Genomic DNA, 22,241 nt, shown 5'->3' with positions numbered 1-22,241 from the left:
GAGGTTTGAAGACTGTGTGTGAGATTTGAAGACTGTGTGTGAGGTTTGAAGACAGTGTGTGTGAGGTTTGAAGACAGTGTATGAGGTTTGAAGACAGTGTGTGAGGTTTGAAGACTGTGTGTGAGATTTGAAGACTGTGTGTGAGGTTTGAAGACAGTGTGTGTGAGGTTTGAAGACAGTGTGTGAGGTTTGAAGACTGTGTGTGAGGTTTGAAGACAGTGTGTGAGGTTTGAAGACAGTGTGTGAGGTTTGAAGACAGTGTGTGTGAGATTTGAAGACCGTGTGCGAGGTTTGAAGACAGTGTGTGAGGTTTGAAGACAGTGTATGAGGTTTGAAGACAGTGTGTGAGGTTTGAAGACAGAGTGTGAGGTTTGAAGACAGTGTGTGAGGTTTGAAGACAGTGTGTGTGAGGTTTGAAGACATTGTGTGAGGTTTTAAGACAGTGTGTGTGAGGTTTGAAGACAGAGTGTGAGGTTTGAAGACAGTGTGTGAGGTTTGAAGACAGGGTGTGAGGTTTGAAGACAGTGTGTGAGGTTTGAAGACAGTGTGTGAGGTTTGAAGACATTGTGTGAGGTTTGAAGACAGAGTGTGAGGTTTGAAGACAGAGTGTGAGGTTTGAAGACAGAGTGTGAGGTTTGAAGACAGTGTGTGAGGTTTGAAGACAGTGTGTGAGGTTTGAAGACAGAGTGTGAGGTTTGAAGACAGAGTGTGAGGTTTGAAGACAGAGTGGGAGGTTTGAAGACAGAGTGTGAGGTTTGAAGACAGAGTGTGAGGTTTGAAGACAGTGCATGTGACGTTTGAAGACAGAGTGTGAGGTTTGAAGACAAAGTGTGACGTTTGAAGACAGTGTGTGAGGTTTGAAGACAGTGTGTGAGGTTTGAAGACAGAGTGTGAGGTTTGAAGACAGAGTGTGAGGTTTGAAGACAGAGTGGGAGGTTTGAAGACAGAGTGTGAGGTTTGAAGACAGAGTGTGAGGTTTGAAGACAGTGCATGTGACGTTTGAAGACAGAGTGTGAGGTTTGAAGACAAAGTGTGAGGTTTGAAGACAGAGTGTGAGGTTTGAAGACAGAGTGTGAGGTTTGAAGACAGTGTGTGAGGTTTGAAGACAGTGTGCGAGGTTTGAAGACAGTGTGTGTGAGGTTTGAAGACAGAGTGTGAGGTTTGAAGACAGAGTGTGAGGTTTGAAGACAGTGCATGTGACGTTTGAGGTCACAGAGATGCGCATCACCTGCACTGGGTGATTAAATGAACACGCCTGAGTAGAGTAGTAACGTGTGTGTTCTCCCTCATCTGTGAGTCCTGCTCTGCTCTCTGCGTGCTAACTGCTGACTCATGTAGCTCATAATGACTGCAGTTGCATCATCTGATTAGACAAGCTCAGGTTGGCCTAAAGTGACTTGGCCACTGTTACCCTCTACTGATGCTGCTGGCCACTGTTACCCTCTACTGATGCTGCTGGCCACTGTTAACCTGTACTGATGCTGCTGGCCACTGTTAACCTGTACTGATGCTGCTGGCCACTGTTCACCTCTACTGATGCTGCTGGCCACTGTTAACCTGTACTGATGCTGCTGGTCACTGTTAACCTGTACTGATGCTGCTGGTCACTGTTAACCTGTACTGATGCTGCTGGCCACTGTTAACCTGTACTGATGCTGCTGGCCAGTTCAGCCAGTGATACTATGATAGTCTGATGGGAGAGCTTTAGGCTTCCGGCTTTAGGCAGAGCAGCGGCAACAGACAATACTACCCTGTTACTACACTGTTATTAACATGAGAGGAGCTGAAAGGAGAAGGGAGAAGGGGGGAGAGGAGAGAGAGGACAGGAGCTTGGAGAGGAGGGAGGAGAGGAGGGAGGAGAGGAGGGAGTGGCGAGAGGAGAGAGAGGAGAGAGAGGAGAGGAGAAGAGGGAGGAGAGGAGAGGAGGGGAGGGGAGGGGAGAAGAAAAAGGAGGGGAGGAGAAGGAAGAAAGGAGAGAGGTGAGGAGGGAGTGGAGAGAGGAGAGAGAGGAGAGAGAGGAGAGGAGAAGAGGGAGGAGAGGAGAGGAGGGGAGGGGAGGGGAGAAGAAAAAGGAGGGGAGGAGAAGGAAGAAAGGAGAGAGGTGAGGAGGGAGTGGAGAGAGGAGAGAGAGGAGAGAGAGGAGAGGAGAAGAGAAGATAAGAGAAGATAAGACAAAAGAAAATGACAAGAGAGGAGAAGAGGAGTTTATTGAAATGAAAGCGAGGCGTCAGCATTAGCAGCTAATCCACTGCAGTGAGGAAGCTTTCTCTTTCTGCCTGGGGTCTGTGGGCTTCACTAGTCTGACTGGAGAAGGGGGGTGGGGACATCAACAAACACATCTCTCCCTCTCCTTTATCTATCTGGCCATCAACAAACACATCTCTCCCTCTCCTTTATCTCTCTGGCCATCAACAAACACATCTCTCCCTCTCCTTTATCTATCTGGCCATCAACAAACACATCTCTCCCGCTCCTTTATCTCTCTGGCCATCAACAAACACATCTCTCCCTCTCCTTTATCTATCTGGCCATCAACAAACACATCTCTCCCTCTCCTTTATCTATCTGGCCATCAACAAACACATCTCTCCCTCTCCTTTATCTATCTGGCCATCAACAAACACATCTCTCCCTCTCCTTTATCTCTCTGGCCATCAACAAACACATCTCTACCTCTCCTTTCTTCTCTGTGCATCCCCCCATCTCTCTCTCACCCCTCTCTCCATCTCCACACCCTATTTTCTTCTCTGTGCATCCCCCTCCCCCATCTCTCTCTCACCCCTCTCTCCATCTCCCCATCCTATTTTCTTCTCTGTGCGTCCCCCCATCTCTCTCTCTCACCCCTCTCTCCATCTCCCCATCCTATTTTCTTCTCTGTACATCCCCCCCATCTCTCTCTCTCACCCACACACTGTCTATTTAACTCACACTTAAAAAGGCTTTCTAAAGATAGAATCCTGAAGATAAACAGGAAACACACAGTGTCATGGCAACAGCATGGAACTGACAACAAACACTGTTCAACTCCAGAATGGTTGTGGTGGCAAAATACAGAGTTCTACCTCCAGCTGTGTGTGTGTGTGTGTGTGTGTGTGTGTGTGTACACTTCCAGCTCATTAACCGTTAGACTCAGAGTCTCTCCTTCAGATAAGATTCCTTGGGGCCCCGTCTTCATCAAAGGGCCTTTCTCTGAGATACTGGGTTTGGGCCCCAAAGCATTCTTTATGTGTGTGTGTGTGTGTGTGTGTGTGCCTGCCTGCGTGCGTGCGTGCGTGCGTGCGTGTGTGCGTGCGTGTGTGTGTGTGTGTGTGTGCATGCGTGCGTGCGTCCGTGTGTGTGTGTGTCTTTTTCTTTTCTGAAATAACAGTGACTACCTCCCAAAGGACCATGGCCTATAGATGGGTTGGTTGTTTAGCAACAAAACCGACAGGTGCGTAACTATGGGACAGAACAGACAGGTTTGACTTACAGTAGACTGTAAACTATATTTAATCTCCAATATTTATTGAAAACATAAATAAAGTTGCACAATGTGCACTTGTCTCTCAAATACATCGTTACACTTGTTGGTTAGCTAGCAAATGTATTTTAGCCATATTAGCATAGACCTGACAGTCAAAACACCTCAAAACAAGACATGGTATCAAGAACAAGATCAAACGAGCTGAAACAAGACACTTATGATTACATTTTGTAAAAATCTATATTTAAAAAAATAGCAGAGACCCTTATCCAGAGAGGCTTACAGGAGAAATTAGGGTTAAGTGCCTTGCTCCAGGGCACATTGGCAGATTTTTCAACTTGCCGCCTCGGGGATTTCAACCAGCGATCTTTCGGTTACTGGACTAATGCTCTTAACCGCTAGGCTAACTGCCGCCACATGGCAGATTCTTGTCATTGTTGCTAGCTATCTGGCTATCCAGAACCATAACAACACACGACCTTCTGCCCCTTTGAAGCGCGGACATCGCTTTTGTGACGTTGTCAGCTAATCCGTCTATAGGGAATAGGGTGCCATTTGGGATGCACTCAGTGACTTATGACTGAACATGCTAACAGTCTAACAGGTTAACGTGCTAAAATGCTAACAGGCTAACAGGCTAACATGCTAGCATGCTAACATGCTAGCATGCTAACATGCTAGCATGCTAACATGCTAGCATGCTAACATGGTAACAGGCTAATATAGTGACATTACAGGATATGGTGGGCAGTGACTCACGATGTTGACTTGTAGTGGACCAGAGCCTGTTCTGAGCAGTCTCCTCCTGCAGCTGCCAGCCTCTCCATCACCAAGACACACTGAGGATGACTGGGAGTCTGCTGTAGGGGACAGACACACAAACAGTTCAACCGCCACACACACACACAAGCATGCATACACCAACATGCAAACACTGACACAGGCAGGCAACCCCCCCCCCCCCCCCCCCCCCCCCACACACACACACACACACACACACACACATGTAGTACCTGTGTGTCCCGGGAACAGGGCCAGAGTGGTGAGGATGCTGGGGGGGAGAGGGAGGGAGTGACACCTCTGAAGAGACACTCTGAGGGGGGGCTCTAAAGGTGATGCCCCCAGGGGACGAGACAGGGCCTGGAACACACTGGACAGTTACGCAAGCACACACGCACACACACACACGCGCGCAAGCAAGCACAAACACACACCCAACGTCTCTCACATACAGTATGTACAGAAACCCCCAGCAATACATCTTATTTTCTTCTCAGTACAGAACATTTAAACCCCACAGTATATTCTGGTGCATTGGTTCTGAGTGCATGTATCAGACAACCTTGTGATATGAATCATTCCTACCAGTCAGGTGATACAATATGAATCATTCCTACCAGTCAGGTGATGCAATTTGAATCATTCCTACCAGTCAGGTGATACAATATGAATCATTCCTACCAGTCAGGTGATACAATATGAATCATTCCTACCAGTCAGGTGATACAATATGAATCATTCCTACCAGTCAGGTGACACAATATGAATCATTCCTTCCAGTCAGGTGATACAATATGAATCATTCCTACCAGTCAGGTGATACAATGTGAATCATTCCTTCCAGTCAGGTGATACAATATGAATCATTCCTACCAGTCAGGTGATGCAATTTGAATCATTCCTACCAGTCAGGTGATACAATATGAATCATTCCTACCAGTCAGGTGACACAATATGAATCATTCCTTCCAGTCAGGTGATACAATATGAATCATTCCTACCAGTCAGGTGATACAATATGAATCATTCCTTCCAGTCAGGTGATACAATATGAATCATTCCTACCAGTCAGGTGATGCAATTTGAATCATTCCTACCAGTCAGGTGATACAATATGAATCATTCCTACCAGTCAGGTGATACAATATGAATCATTCCTACCAGTCAGGTGATGCAATATGAATCATTCCTACCAGTCAGGTGATGCAATTTGAATCATTCCTACCAGTCAGGTGATACAATATGAATCATTCCTACCAGTCAGGTGATACAATATGAATCATTCCTACCAGTCAGGTGATACAATATGAATCATTCCTACCAGTCAGGTGATACAATATGAATCATTCCTACCAGTCAGGTGATACAATATGAATCATTCCTACCAGTCAGGTGATACAATATGAATCATTCCTACCAGTCAGGTGATACAATATGAATCATTCCTACCAGTCAGGTGATGCAATTTGAATCATTCCTACCAGTCAGGTGATACAATATGAATCATTCCTACCAGTCAGGTGATACAATATGAATCATTCCTACCAGTCAGGTGATACAATATGAATCATTCCTACCAGTCAGGTGATACAATATGAATCATTCCTACCAGTCAGGTGATACAGTATGAATCATTCCTACCAGTCAGGTGATACAAAATGAATCATTCCTACCAGTCAGGTGATATAATATGAATCATTCCTACCAGTCAGGTGATACAATATGAATCATTCCTACCAGTCAGGTGATACAAAATGAATCATTCCTACCAGTCAGGTGATATAATATGAATCATTCCTACCAGTCAGGTGATACAGTATGAATCATTCCTACAAGTCAGGTGAATGAGTCTCCAGGTGAAAAGTTCAGAGGGTGAGTTATTATAATGAGGGAATAATGAATGGACAGAACGTAGCGTTGATGCAGAAAATTGGCCACGGACAGAGGAAGAGTGAAAGTGAGAAAGTGAGAGTAGAGAGAGAGAGTAGAGATAGAGAGAGAGAGAGAGAGAGAGAGAGAGACAGACAGACAGAGACAGGGAGACAGAGAGAGAGAGAGAGAGAGAGAGAGAGAGAGAGAGAGAGAGAGAGAGAGACAGACAGAGACAGGGAGACAGAGAGAGAGAGAGTAGAGAGAGAGAGAGAGAGAGAGAGAGAGACAGAGACAGGGAGACAGAGAGAGAGAGAGAGAGAGAGAGTAATGTTTACTTTTAATTTTTGTTGTTTTTCACTTTATATTTTCACTTTGTATGTTGTCTACCTCACTTGCTTTGGCAATGTTAACACATGTTTCCCATGCCAATAAAGCCCTTGAATTGAATTGAATTGAATTGAGTAGAGAGAGAGAGAGAGAGACAGACAGAGACAGGGAGACAGAGAGAGAGAGACAGACAGACAGAGACAGGGAGACAGAGAGAGAGAGAGAGAGAGAGAGTAGAGAGAGAGAGAGACAGACAGAGACAGGGAGACAGAGAGAGAGAGAGTAGAGAGAGAGAGAGAGAGAGAGAGAGAGACAGAGACAGGGAGACAGAGAGAGAGAGAGAGAGAGAGAGAGTAGAGAGAGAGAGAGAGAGACAGACAGAGACAGGGAGACAGAGAGAGAGAGCAGAGGAAGAGCAGCTAAAGGAAAGGCAGATGTATGAATACAGACTTGTAGAAATGGGCCAGAGGGTGCAGCATTATTGTAGAGTAGGAGTGTATAAATACAGTGCGTGGTATGGTTGATTCATTAGGACTACAGCCTATATTTAACTGAAAGTTGGCAGAGACTACTGGTCAGTCTCCACACACACTCCCACTTTCATTCTCTCAGCAGTGGGATAGTGTGTGTGTGTGTGTGTGTGTGTGTGAGGTCTTACTCTGTGACTCTGCCCAGGGTGTATCTCCATGGTAACGGAGGGCTCTATGACAGAGCAAGGCCTGGCCAGACCGCCTGTCCGTCTCTGCCCCGGAGAGAGGTGCATCATGGGACCAGGCCTGCGTCTGTGCCGGCACAGAGAGCCCCCCTTGGCCTGCTGGGTAACGGCAAACACACAGCCCTCTGGGAAGGGACTGCAGACTCGGAGGTCGACCAGGGCTGAGGAGGGACGGGGGCGAGGGTGGGGGGGCTTGGGAGGGTCAGGGGTCTTCACTGGACAAGAACAGGACTGGACTGACTTGGGTCTCTTCAAAACACTGCCTGATAGAGCTCCCTAATCAATCAATCAATTAATTAATCAATAAATCCATCAATTGAGCAATCAATCAATCCATCAATCTGGTTATATAAAACATTTCCATCTAACTCCATACACAACCCTGATTTCCATAGTTAGTTTCCATTTTATTTTCCTTAGAGGAGAATCCACTGTTAGACCAAGCCCAGTACTACTCTACAGGAGAATCCACTGTTACACCAAGCCCAGTACTACTCTACAGGAGAATCCACTGTTACACCAAGCCCAATATTACTCTACAGGAGAATCCACTGTTAGACAAAGCCCAGTGCAGTACAGGAGGGACTGACATGTCCTGACTTGCTGTGAGAGAGACCAGAGGGGAGATCAGATGAGTAATCTGAACACGGTGTGGAGGGATGGAGGCGTGTGTGTAGCTGCAGTTAGAGTGTGGGCAGTCTCACACACACACACACACTGTTTTCCGTTGCACATATTTGCACTACGACTCCTGATTTTACTAACGGACGACTGGAGAATGAGTTGACCAGCTGATCCAGGTGCTCTGGAGCTGGAATAGAATTACATATCTGGAATGTCTAAGGGAGCCGTGAGGACTGGGTTTGATTAGAATACATATCTGTAATGTCTAAGGGAGCCGTGAGGAATGGGTTGGAATAGAATACATATCTGGAATGTCTAAGGGAGCCGTGAGGAATGGGTTGGAATAGAATACATATCTGTAATGTCTAAGGGAGCCGTGAGGAATGGGTTGGAATAGAATACATATCTGGAATGTCTAAGGGAGCCGTGAGGAATGGGTTTGAATAGAATACATATCTGGAATGTCTAAGGGAGCCGTGAGGAATGAGTTTGAATAGAATACATATCTGTAATGTCTAAGGGAGCCGTGAGGAATGGGTTGGAATAGAATACATATCTGGAATGTCTAAGGGAGCCGTGAGGAATGGGTTGGAATAGAATACATATCTGTAATGTCTAAGGGAGCCGTGAGGAATGGGTTGGAATAGAATACATATCTGGAATGTCTAAGGGAGCCGTGAGGACTGGGTTGGAATAGAATTACATATCTGGTATGTCTAAGGGAGCCGTGAGGACTGGGTTTGAATAGAATACATATCTGGAATGTCTAAGGGAGCCGTGAGGAATGAGTTTGAATAGAATACATATCTGGAATGTCTAAGGGAGCCGTGAGGACTGGGTTTGATTAGAATACATATCTGGAATGTCTAAGGGAGCCGTGAGGACTGGGTTTGAATAGAATACATATCTGGAATGTCTAAGGGAGCCGTGAGGACTGGACTTTCAGAACTAGATTCCTATGTTTTTTAGGACCAGATTTCCTGGTGTGTTTCTGTGTGGAGGAGACAGGAAGGGGCAGGAAAGACAGACTACTGTTGTCTAACGAACACTCTCCACACAGAAAACTCTGACTCTACACTCTCCACACAGAAACATCTGACTCTACTTCCTCTTCTGGCCAACAGATGGGGCAAAAGAATACCCACAATACACCCTCTGTAACAGACACACCCTCTGTAACAGACACACCCTCTGTAACAGACACACCCTCTGCCTCTGTAACAGACACACCCTCTGCCTCTGTAACAGACACACCCTCTGCCTCTGTAACAGACACACCCTCTGCCTCTGTAACAGACACCCTCTGTCACAGACACACCCTCTGCCTCAGTAACAGACACACCCTCTGCCTCAGTAACAGACACCCTCTGCCTCTGTAACCTGACACCCTCTGTAACAGACACACCCTCTGCCTCAGTAACAGACACACCCTCTGCCTCAGTAACAGACACCCTCTGCCTCTGTAACAGACACCCTCTGTAACAGACACACCCTCTGCCTCTGTAACAGACACACCCTCTGCCTCAGTAACAGACACACCCTCTGCCTCAGTAACAGACACACCCTCTGCCTCAGTAACAGACACCCTCTGCCTCAGTAACAGACACACCCTCTGCCTCAGTAACAGACACACCCTCTGCCTCAGTAACAGACACCCTCTGCCTCAGTAACAGACACACCCTCTGCCTCAGTAACAGACACACCCTCTGCCTCAGTAACAGACACACCCCCAGTAACAGACACCCTCTGCCTCTGTAAAAGACACACCCACACCCTCTGCCTCAGTAACAGACACACCCTCTGCCTCAGTAACAGACACACCCTCTGCCTCAGTAACAGACACCCTCTGCCTCAGTAACAGACACACCCTCTGTAACAGACACACCCTCTGCCTCAGTAACAGACACACCCTCTGTAACAGACACACCCTCTGCCTCAGTAACAGACACACCCTCAGTAACAGACACCCTCTGCCTCTGTAACAGACACACCCTCTGCCTCTGTAACAGACACACTCTGGCTCAGTAACAGACACACCCTCTGCCTCTGTAACAGACACCCTCTGGTTCAGTAACAGACACACCCTCTGCCTCTGTAACAGACACACCCTCTGTAACAGACACACCCTCTGCCTCTGTAACAGACACACCCTCTGTAACAGACACACCCTCTGCCTCTGTAACAGACACACCCTCAGTAACAGACACACCCTCTGCCTCAGTAACAGACACACCCTCTGTAACAGACACACCCTCTGCCTCAGTAACAGACACACCCTCTGTAACAGACACCCTCTGGTTCAGTAACAGACACCCTCTGCCTCAGTAACAGACACACTCTCTGTAACAGACACACCCTCTGGTTCAGTAACAGACACCCTCTGCCTCAGTAACAGACACACCCTCTGCCTCAGTAACAGACACACCCTCTGCCTCAGTAACAGACACACCCTCTGCCTCAGTAACAGACACACCCTCTGCCTCTGTAACAGACACACCCTCTGTTACAGACACACCCTCAGTAACAGACACACCCTCTGCCTCAGTAACAGACACACCCTCAGTAACAGACACACCCTCTGCCTCTGTAACAGACACACCCTCTGTAACAGACACACCCTCTGTAACAGACACCCTCTGCCTCTGTAACAGACACACCCTCTGCCTCAGTAACAGACACACCCTCTGCCTCAGTAACAGACACCCTCTGCCTCAGTAACAGACACACCCTCTGCCTCTGTAACAGACACACCCTCTGTAACATACACACCCTCTGTAACAGACACACCCTCTGCAACAGACACCCTCTGCCTCAGTAACAGACACACCCTCTGCCTCTGTAACAGACACACCCTCTGTAACAGACACACCCTCTGTAACAGACACACCCTCTGCCTCAGTAACAGACACAACCTCAGTAACAGACACACCCTCTGTAACAGACACACCCTCTGTAACAGACACCCTCTGCCTCAGTAACAGACACACCCTCTGCCTCTGTAACAGACACACCCTCTGTAACAGACACACCCTCTGTAACAGACACACCCTCTGCCTCAGTAACAGACACACCCTCAGTAACAGACACACCCTCTGTAACAGACACACCCTCTGTAACAGACACACCCTCTGTAACAGACACACCCTCTGTAACAGACACACCCTCTGTAACAGACACCCTCTGCCTCAGTAACAGACACACCCTCTGCCTCTGTAACAGACACACCCTCTGTAACAGACACACCCTCTGTAACAGACACACCCTCTGCCTCAGTAACAGACACACCCTCAGTAACAGACACACCCTCTGCCTCAGTAACAGACACACCCTCTGCCTCAGTAACAGACACACCCTCTGTAACAGACACACCCTCTGCCTCAGTAACAGACACACCCTGAGTAACAGACACACCCTCAGTAACAGACACACCCTCTGTAACAGACACACCCTCTGTAACAGACACACCCTCTGTAACAGACACCCTCTGCCTCAGTAACAGACACACCCTCTGCCTCTGTAACGGACACACCCTCTGTAACAGACACACCCTCTGTAACAGACATACCCTCTGCCTCAGTAACAGACACACCCTCAGTAACAGACACACCCTCTGCCTCAGTAACAGACACACCCTCTGCCTCAGTAACAGACACACCCTCTGTAACAGACACACCCTCTGCCTCAGTAACAGACACACCCTCAGTAACAGACACACCCTCAGTAACAGACACACCCTCTGTAACAGACACACCCTCTGTAACAGACACACCCTCTGTAACAGACACCCTCTGCCTCAGTAACAGACACACCCTCTGCCTCAGTAACAGACACACCCTCTGTAACAGACACACCCTCTGTAACAGACACACTCTCTGCCTCAGTAACAGACACACCCTCAGTAACAGACACACCCTCTGTAACAGACACACCCTCAGTAACAGACACACCCTCTGTAACAGACACACCCTCTGTAACAGACACCCTCTGCCTCAGTAACAGACACACCCTCTGCCTCTGTAACAGACACACCCTCTGTAACAGACACACCCTCTGTAACAGACACCCTCTGCCTCAGTAACAGACACACCCTCTGCCTCTGTAACAGACACACCCTCTGTAACAGACACACCCTCTGTAACAGACACACCCTCTGCCTCAGTAACAGACACACCCTCAGTAACAGACACACCCTCTGTAACAGACACACCCTCTGTAACAGACACACCCTCTGTAACAGACACACCCTCTGTAACAGACACACCCTCTGTAACAGACACCCTCTGCCTCAGTAACAGACACACCCTCTGCCTCTGTAACAGACACACCCTCTGTAACAGACACACCCTCTGTAACAGACACACCCTCTGCCTCAGTAACAGACACACCCTCTGCCTCAGTAACAGACACCCTCTGCCTCTGTAACCTGACACCCTCTGTAACAGACACACCCTCTGCCTCAGTAACAGACACACCCTCTGCCTCAGTAACAGACACCCTCTGCCTCTGTAACAGACACCCTCTGTAACAGACACACCCTCTGCCTCTGTAACAGACACACCCTCTGCCTCAGTAACAGACACACCCTCTGCCTCAGTAACAGACACACCCTCTGCCTCAGTAACAGACACCCTCTGCCTCAGTAACAGACACACCCTCTGCCTCAGTAACAGACACACCCTCTGCCTCAGTAACAGACACCCTCTGCCTCAGTAACAGACACACCCTCTGCCTCAGTAACAGACACACCCTCTGCCTCAGTAACAGACACACCCCCAGTAACAGACACCCTCTGCCTCTGTAAAAGACACACCCACACCCTCTGCCTCAGTAACAGACACACCCTCTGCCTCAGTAACAGACACACCCTCTGCCTCAGTAACAGACACCCTCTGCCTCAGTAACAGACACACCCTCTGTAACAGACACACCCTCTGCCTCAGTAACAGACACACCCTCTGTAACAGACACACCCTCTGCCTCAGTAACAGACACACCCTCAGTAACAGACACCCTCTGCCTCTGTAACAGACACACCCTCTGCCTCTGTAACAGACACACTCTGGCTCAGTAACAGACACACCCTCTGCCTCTGTAACAGACACCCTCTGGTTCAGTAACAGACACACCCTCTGCCTCTGTAACAGACACACCCTCTGTAACAGACACACCCTCTGCCTCTGTAACAGACACACCCTCTGTAACAGACACACCCTCTGCCTCTGTAACAGACACACCCTCAGTAACAGACACACCCTCTGCCTCAGTAACAGACACACCCTCTGTAACAGACACACCCTCTGCCTCAGTAACAGACACACCCTCTGTAACAGACACCCTCTGGTTCAGTAACAGACACCCTCTGCCTCAGTAACAGACACACTCTCTGTAACAGACACACCCTCTGGTTCAGTAACAGACACCCTCTGCCTCAGTAACAGACACACCCTCTGCCTCAGTAACAGACACACCCTCTGCCTCAGTAACAGACACACCCTCTGCCTCAGTAACAGACACACCCTCTGCCTCTGTAACAGACACACCCTCTGTTACAGACACACCCTCAGTAACAGACACACCCTCTGCCTCAGTAACAGACACACCCTCAGTAACAGACACACCCTCTGCCTCTGTAACAGACACACCCTCTGTAACAGACACACCCTCTGTAACAGACACACCCTCTGCCTCAGTAACAGACACACCCTCAGTAACAGACACACCCTCTGTAACAGACACACCCTCTGTAACAGACACACCCTCTGTAACAGACACACCCTCTGTAACAGACACACCCTCTGTAACAGACACCCTCTGCCTCAGTAACAGACACACCCTCTGCCTCTGTAACAGACACACCCTCTGTAACAGACACACCCTCTGTAACAGACACACCCTCTGCCTCAGTAACAGACACACCCTCAGTAACAGACACACCCTCTGCCTCAGTAACAGACACACCCTCTGCCTCAGTAACAGACACACCCTCTGTAACAGACACACCCTCTGCCTCAGTAACAGACACACCCTGAGTAACAGACACACCCTCAGTAACAGACACACCCTCTGTAACAGACACACCCTCTGTAACAGACACACCCTCTGTAACAGACACCCTCTGCCTCAGTAACAGACACACCCTCTGCCTCTGTAACGGACACACCCTCTGTAACAGACACACCCTCTGTAACAGACATACCCTCTGCCTCAGTAACAGACACACCCTCAGTAACAGACACACCCTCTGCCTCAGTAACAGACACACCCTCTGCCTCAGTAACAGACACACCCTCTGTAACAGACACACCCTCTGCCTCAGTAACAGACACACCCTCAGTAACAGACACACCCTCAGTAACAGACACACCCTCTGTAACAGACACACCCTCTGTAACAGACACACCCTCTGTAACAGACACCCTCTGCCTCAGTAACAGACACACCCTCTGCCTCAGTAACAGACACACCCTCTGTAACAGACACACCCTCTGTAACAGACACACTCTCTGCCTCAGTAACAGACACACCCTCAGTAACAGACACACCCTCTGTAACAGACACACCCTCAGTAACAGACACACCCTCTGTAACAGACACACCCTCTGTAACAGACACCCTCTGCCTCAGTAACAGACACACCCTCTGCCTCTGTAACAGACACACCCTCTGTAACAGACACACCCTCTGTAACAGACACCCTCTGCCTCAGTAACAGACACACCCTCTGCCTCTGTAACAGACACACCCTCTGTAACAGACACACCCTCTGTAACAGACACACCCTCTGCCTCAGTAACAGACACACCCTCAGTAACAGACACACCCTCTGTAACAGACACACCCTCTGTAACAGACACACCCTCTGTAACAGACACACCCTCTGTAACAGACACACCCTCTGTAACAGACACCCTCTGCCTCAGTAACAGACACACCCTCTGCCTCTGTAACAGACACACCCTCTGTAACAGACACACCCTCTGTAACAGACACACCCTCTGCCTCAGTAACAGACACACCCTCAGTAACAGACACACCCTCTGCCTCAGTAACAGACACACCCTCTGCCTCAGTAACAGACACACCCTCTGTAACAGACACACCCTCTGCCTCAGTAACAGACACACCCTCAGTAGCAGACACACCCTCAGTAACAGACACACCCTCTGTAACAGACACACCCTCTGTAACAGACACACCCTCTGTAACAGACACCCTCTGCCTCAGTAACAGACACACCCTCTGCCTCTGTAACGGACACACCCTCTGTAACAGACACACCCTCTGTAACAGACATACCCTCTGCCTCAGTAACAGACACACCCTCAGTAACAGACACACCCTCTGCCTCAGTAACAGACACACCCTCTGCCTCAGTAACAGACACACCCTCTGTAACAGACACACCCTCTGCCTCAGTAACAGACACACCCTCAGTAACAGACACACCCTCAGTAACAGACACACCCTCTGTAACAGACACACCCTCTGTAACAGACACACCCTCTGTAACAGACACCCTCTGCCTCAGTAACAGACACACCCTCTGCCTCAGTAACAGACACACCCTCTGTAACAGACACACCCTCTGTAACAGACACACTCTCTGCCTCAGTAACAGACACACCCTCAGTAACAGACACACCCTCTGTAACAGACACACCCTCAGTAACAGACACACCCTCTGTAACAGACACACCCTCTGTAACAGACACCCTCTGCCTCAGTAACAGACACACCCTCTGCCTCTGTAACAGACACACCCTCTGTAACAGACACACCCTCTGTAACAGACACCCTCTGCCTCAGTAACAGACACACCCTCTGCCTCTGTAACAGACACACCCTCTGTAACAGACACACCCTCTGTAACAGACACACCCTCTGCCTCAGTAACAGACACACCCTCAGTAACAGACACACCCTCTGTAACAGACACACCCTCTGTAACAGACACACCCTCTGTAACAGACACACCCTCTGTAACAGACACACCCTCTGTAACAGACACCCTCTGCCTCAGTAACAGACACACCCTCTGCCTCTGTAACAGACACACCCTCTGTAACAGACACACCCTCTGTAACAGACACACCCTCTGCCTCAGTAACAGACACACCCTCAGTAACAGACACACCCTCTGCCTCAGTAACAGACACACCCTCTGCCTCAGTAACAGACACACCCTCTGTAACAGACACACCCTCTGCCTCAGTAACAGACACACCCTCAGTAGCAGACACACCCTCAGTAACAGACACACCCTCTGTAACAGACACACCCTCTGTAACAGACACACCCTCTGTAACAGACACCCTCTGCCTCAGTAACAGACACACCCTCTGCCTCTGTAACAGACACACCCTCTGTAACAGACACACCCTCTGTAACAGACACACCCTCTGCCTCAGTAACAGACACACCCTCAGTAACAGACACACCCTCTGCCTCAGTAACAGACACACCCTCTGCCTCAGTAACAGACACACCCTCTGTAACAGACACACCCTCTGCCTCAGTAACAGACACACCCTCAGTAACAGACACGCCCTCAGTAACAGACACACCCTCTGTAACAGACACACCCTCTGTAACAGACACCCTCTGCCTCAGTAACAGACACACCCTCTGCCTCTGTAACAGACACACCCTCTGTAACAGACACACCCTCTGTAACAGACACACTCTCTGCCTCAGTAACATACACACCCTCAGTAACAGACACACCCTCTGTAACAGACACACCCTCTGTAACAGACACACCCTCTGTAACAGACACACCCTCTGTAACAGACACACCCTCTGTAACAGACACCCTCTGCCTCAGTAACAGACACACCCTCTGCCTCTGTAACAGACACACCCTCTGTAACAGACACACCCTCTGTAACAGACACACCCTCTGCCTCAGTAACAGACACACCCTCAGTAACAGACACACCCTCTGCCTCTGTAACAGACACCCTCTGTAACAGACACCCTCAGTAACAGACACACCCTCAGTAACAGACACACCATCTGCCTCTGTAACAGACACCCTCTGTAACAGACACCCTCAGTAACAGACACACCCTCAGTAACAGACACACCCTCTGCCTCTGTAACAGACACCCTCTGTAACAGACACCCTCAGTAACAGACACACCCTCAGTAACAGACACACCCTCTGCCTCAGTAACAGACACACCCTCAGTAACAGACACACCCTCTGCCTCTGTAACAGACACCCTCTGTAACAGACACCCTCAGTAACAGACACACCCTCAGTAACAGACACACCCTCTGCCTCAGTAACAGACACACCCTCTGCCTCTGTAACAGACACACCCTCTGCCTCAGTAACAGACACACCCTCAGTAACAGACACACCCTCTGCCTCTGTAACAGACACACCCTCTGCCTCAGTAACAGACACACCCTCTGCCTCAGTAACAGACACACCCTCTGCCTCAGTAACAGACACACCCTCTGTAACAGACACACCCTCTGTAACAGACACACCCTCTGCCTCAGTAACAGACACACCCTCAGTAACAGACACACCCTCTGCCTCAGTAACAGACACACCCTCTGCCTCAGTAACAGACACACCCTCTGTAACAGACACACCCTCTGCCTCAGTAACAGACACACCCTGAGTAACAGACACACCCTCAGTAACAGACACACCCTCTGTAACAGACACACCCTCTGTAACAGACACACCCTCTGTAACAGACACCCTCTGCCTCAGTAACAGACACACCCTCTGCCTCTGTAACGGACACACCCTCTGTAACAGACACACCCTCTGTAACAGACATACCCTCTGCCTCAGTAACAGACACACCCTCAGTAACAGACACACCCTCTGCCTCAGTAACAGACACACCCTCTGCCTCAGTAACAGACACACCCTCTGTAACAGACACACCCTCTGCCTCAGTAACAGACACACCCTCAGTAACAGACACACCCTCAGTAACAGACACACCCTCTGTAACAGACACACCCTCTGTAACAGACACACCCTCTGTAACAGACACCCTCTGCCTCAGTAACAGACACACCCTCTGCCTCAGTAACAGACACACCCTCTGTAACAGACACACCCTCTGTAACAGACACACTCTCTGCCTCAGTAACAGACACACCCTCAGTAACAGACACACCCTCTGTAACAGACACACCCTCAGTAACAGACACACCCTCTGTAACAGACACACCCTCTGTAACAGACACCCTCTGCCTCAGTAACAGACACACCCTCTGCCTCTGTAACAGACACACCCTCTGTAACAGACACACCCTCTGTAACAGACACCCTCTGCCTCAGTAACAGACACACCCTCTGCCTCTGTAACAGACACACCCTCTGTAACAGACACACCCTCTGTAACAGACACACCCTCTGCCTCAGTAACAGACACACCCTCAGTAACAGACACACCCTCTGTAACAGACACACCCTCTGTAACAGACACACCCTCTGTAACAGACACACCCTCTGTAACAGACACACCCTCTGTAACAGACACCCTCTGCCTCAGTAACAGACACACCCTCTGCCTCTGTAACAGACACACCCTCTGTAACAGACACACCCTCTGTAACAGACACACCCTCTGCCTCAGTAACAGACACACCCTCAGTAACAGACACACCCTCTGCCTCAGTAACAGACACACCCTCTGCCTCAGTAACAGACACACCCTCTGTAACAGACACACCCTCTGCCTCAGTAACAGACACACCCTCAGTAGCAGACACACCCTCAGTAACAGACACACCCTCTGTAACAGACACACCCTCTGTAACAGACACACCCTCTGTAACAGACACCCTCTGCCTCAGTAACAGACACACCCTCTGCCTCTGTAACAGACACACCCTCTGTAACAGACACACCCTCTGTAACAGACACACCCTCTGCCTCAGTAACAGACACACCCTCAGTAACAGACACACCCTCTGCCTCAGTAACAGACACACCCTCTGTCTCAGTAACAGACACACCCTCTGTAACAGACACACCCTCTGCCTCAGTAACAGACACACCCTCAGTAACAGACACGCCCTCAGTAACAGACACACCCTCTGTAACAGACACACCCTCTGTAACAGACACCCTCTGCCTCAGTAACAGACACACCCTCTGCCTCTGTAACAGACACACCCTCTGTAACAGACACACCCTCTGTAACAGACACACTCTCTGCCTCAGTAACATACACACCCTCAGTAACAGACACACCCTCTGTAACAGACACACCCTCTGTAACAGACACACCCTCTGTAACAGACACACCCTCTGTAACAGACACACCCTCTGTAACAGACACCCTCTGCCTCAGTAACAGACACACCCTCTGCCTCTGTAACAGACACACCCTCTGTAACAGACACACCCTCTGTAACAGACACACCCTGTGCCTCAGTAACAGACACACCCTCAGTAACAGACACACCCTCTGCCTCTGTAACAGACACCCTCTGTAACAGACACCCTCAGTAACAGACACACCCTCAGTAACAGACACACCATCTGCCTCTGTAACAGACACCCTCTGTAACAGACACCCTCAGTAACAGACACACCCTCAGTAAAAGACACACCCTCTGCCTCTGTAACAGACACCCTCTGTAACAGACACCCTCAGTAACAGACACACCCTCAGTAACAGACACACCCTCTGCCTCAGTAACAGACACACCCTCAGTAACAGACACACCCTCTGCCTCTGTAACAGACACCCTCTGTAACAGACACCCTCAGTAACAGACACACCCTCAGTAACAGACACACCCTCTGCCTCAGTAACAGACACACCCTCTGCCTCTGTAACAGACACACCCTCTGCCTCAGTAACAGACACACCCTCAGTAACAGACACACCCTCTGCCTCTGTAACAGACACACCCTCTGCCTCAGTAACAGACACACCCTCTGCCTCAGTAACAGACACACCCTCTGCCTCAGTAACAGACACACCCTCTGTAACAGACACACCCTCTGTAACAGACACACCCTCTGCCTCAGTAACAGACACACCCTCAGTAACAGACACACCCTCTGCCTCAGTAACAGACACACCCTCTGCCTCAGTAACAGACACACCCTCTGTAACAGACACACCCTCTGCCTCAGTAACAGACACACCCTGAGTAACAGACACACCCTCAGTAACAGACACACCCTCTGTAACAGACACACCCTCTGTAACAGACACCCTCTGCCTCAGTAACAGACACACCCTCTGCCTCTGTAACGGACACACCCTCTGTAACAGACACACCCTCTGTAACAGACATACCCTCTGCCTCAGTAACAGACACACCCTCAGTAACAGACACACCCTCTGCCTCAGTAACAGACACACCCTCTGCCTCAGTAACAGACACACCCTCTGTAACAGACACACCCTCTGCCTCAGTAACAGACACACCCTCAGTAACAGACACACCCTCAGTAACAGACACACCCTCTGTAACAGACACACCCTCTGTAACAGACACCCTCTGCCTCAGTAACAGACACACCCTCTGCCTCAGTAACAGACACACCCTCTGTAACAGACACACCCTCTGTAACAGACACACTCTCTGCCTCAGTAACAGACACACCCTCAGTAACAGACACACCCTCTGTAACAGACACACCCTCAGTAACAGACACACCCTCTGTAACAGACACACCCTCTGTAACAGACACCCTCTGCCTCAGTAACAGACACACCCTCTGCCTCTGTAACAGACACACCCTCTGTAACAGACACACCCTCTGTAACAGACACCCTCTGCCTCAGTAACAGACACACCCTCTGCCTCTGTAACAGACACACCCTCTGTAACAGACACACCCTCTGTAACAGACACACCCTCTGCCTCAGTAACAGACACACCCTCAGTAACAGACACACCCTCTGTAACAGACACACCCTCTGTAACAGACACACCCTCTGTAACAGACACACCCTCTGTAACAGACACACCCTCTGTAACAGACACCCTCTGCCTCAGTAACAGACACACCCTCTGCCTCTGTAACAGACACACCCTCTGTAACAGACACACCCTCTGTAACAGACACACCCTCTGCCTCAGTAACAGACACACCCTCAGTAACAGACACACCCTCTGCCTCAGTAACAGACACACCCTCTGCCTCAGTAACAGACACACCCTCTGTAACAGACACACCCTCTGCCTCAGTAACAGACACACCCTCAGTAGCAGACACACCCTCAGTAACAGACACACCCTCTGTAACAGACACACCCTCTGTAACAGACACACCCTCTGTAACAGACACCCTCTGCCTCAGTAACAGACACACCCTCTGCCTCTGTAACAGACACACCCTCTGTAACAGACACACCCTCTGTAACAGACACACCCTCTGCCTCAGTAACAGACACACCCTCAGTAACAGACACACCCTCTGCCTCAGTAACAGACACACCCTCTGCCTCAGTAACAGACACACCCTCTGTAACAGACACACCCTCTGCCTCAGTAACAGACACACCCTCAGTAACAGACACGCCCTCAGTAACAGACACACCCTCTGTAACAGACACACCCTCTGTAACAGACACCCTCTGCCTCAGTAACAGACACACCCTCTGCCTCTGTAACAGACACACCCTCTGTAACAGACACACCCTCTGTAACAGACACACTCTCTGCCTCAGTAACATACACACCCTCAGTAACAGACACACCCTCTGTAACAGACACACCCTCTGTAACAGACACACCCTCTGTAACAGACACACCCTCTGTAACAGACACACCCTCTGTAACAGACACCCTCTGCCTCAGTAACAGACACACCCTCTGCCTCTGTAACAGACACACCCTCTGTAACAGACACACCCTCTGCCTCAGTAACAGACACACCCTCAGTAACAGACACACCCTCTGCCTCTGTAACAGACACCCTCTGTAACAGACACCCTCAGTAACAGACACACCCTCAGTAACAGACACACCATCTGCCTCTGTAACAGACACCCTCTGTAACAGACACCCTCAGTAACAGACACACCCTCAGTAACAGACACACCCTCTGCCTCTGTAACAGACACCCTCTGTAACAGACACCCTCAGTAACAGACACACCCTCAGTAACAGACACACCCTCTGCCTCAGTAACAGACACACCCTCAGTAACAGACACACCCTCTGCCTCTGTAACAGACACCCTCTGTAACAGACACCCTCAGTAACAGACACACCCTCAGTAACAGACACACCCTCTGCCTCAGTAACAGACACACCCTCTGCCTCTGTAACAGACACACCCTCTGCCTCAGTAACAGACACACCCTCAGTAACAGACACACCCTCTGCCTCTGTAACAGACACACCCTCTGCCTCAGTAACAGACACACCCTCTGCCTCAGTAACAGACACACCCTCTGCCTCTGTAACAGACACACCCTCTGCCTCAGTAACAGACACACCTTCTGCCTCAGTAAC

The 22,241-nt window shown here is 49.7% G+C and overlaps 1 protein-coding gene across 1 annotated transcript in view; it reads right to left on the bottom strand.

Annotated features, from left to right (window-relative positions):
• Positions 1-22,241, bottom strand: part of arhgef9b (Cdc42 guanine nucleotide exchange factor (GEF) 9b) — a 93,842-nt gene that overhangs the window by 59,827 nt on the left and 11,774 nt on the right. The window contains 3 exon segments of the mRNA XM_090220135.1: positions 4,223-4,323; positions 4,477-4,603; positions 7,101-7,433. Coding sequence (XP_090076261.1) covers positions 4,223-4,323; positions 4,477-4,603; positions 7,101-7,433 — 561 coding nt within the window.

Source organism: Oncorhynchus mykiss, chromosome 25 (assembly GCF_057628025.1).
Source record: "Oncorhynchus mykiss isolate SJ-2025 chromosome 25, ASM5762802v1, whole genome shotgun sequence".
Classification (NCBI taxonomy): Eukaryota; Metazoa; Chordata; class Actinopteri; order Salmoniformes; family Salmonidae; genus Oncorhynchus; species Oncorhynchus mykiss.
Note: the sequence above shows the minus strand (reverse complement) of the source record. Positions and strands in the feature narration are given on the sequence as shown.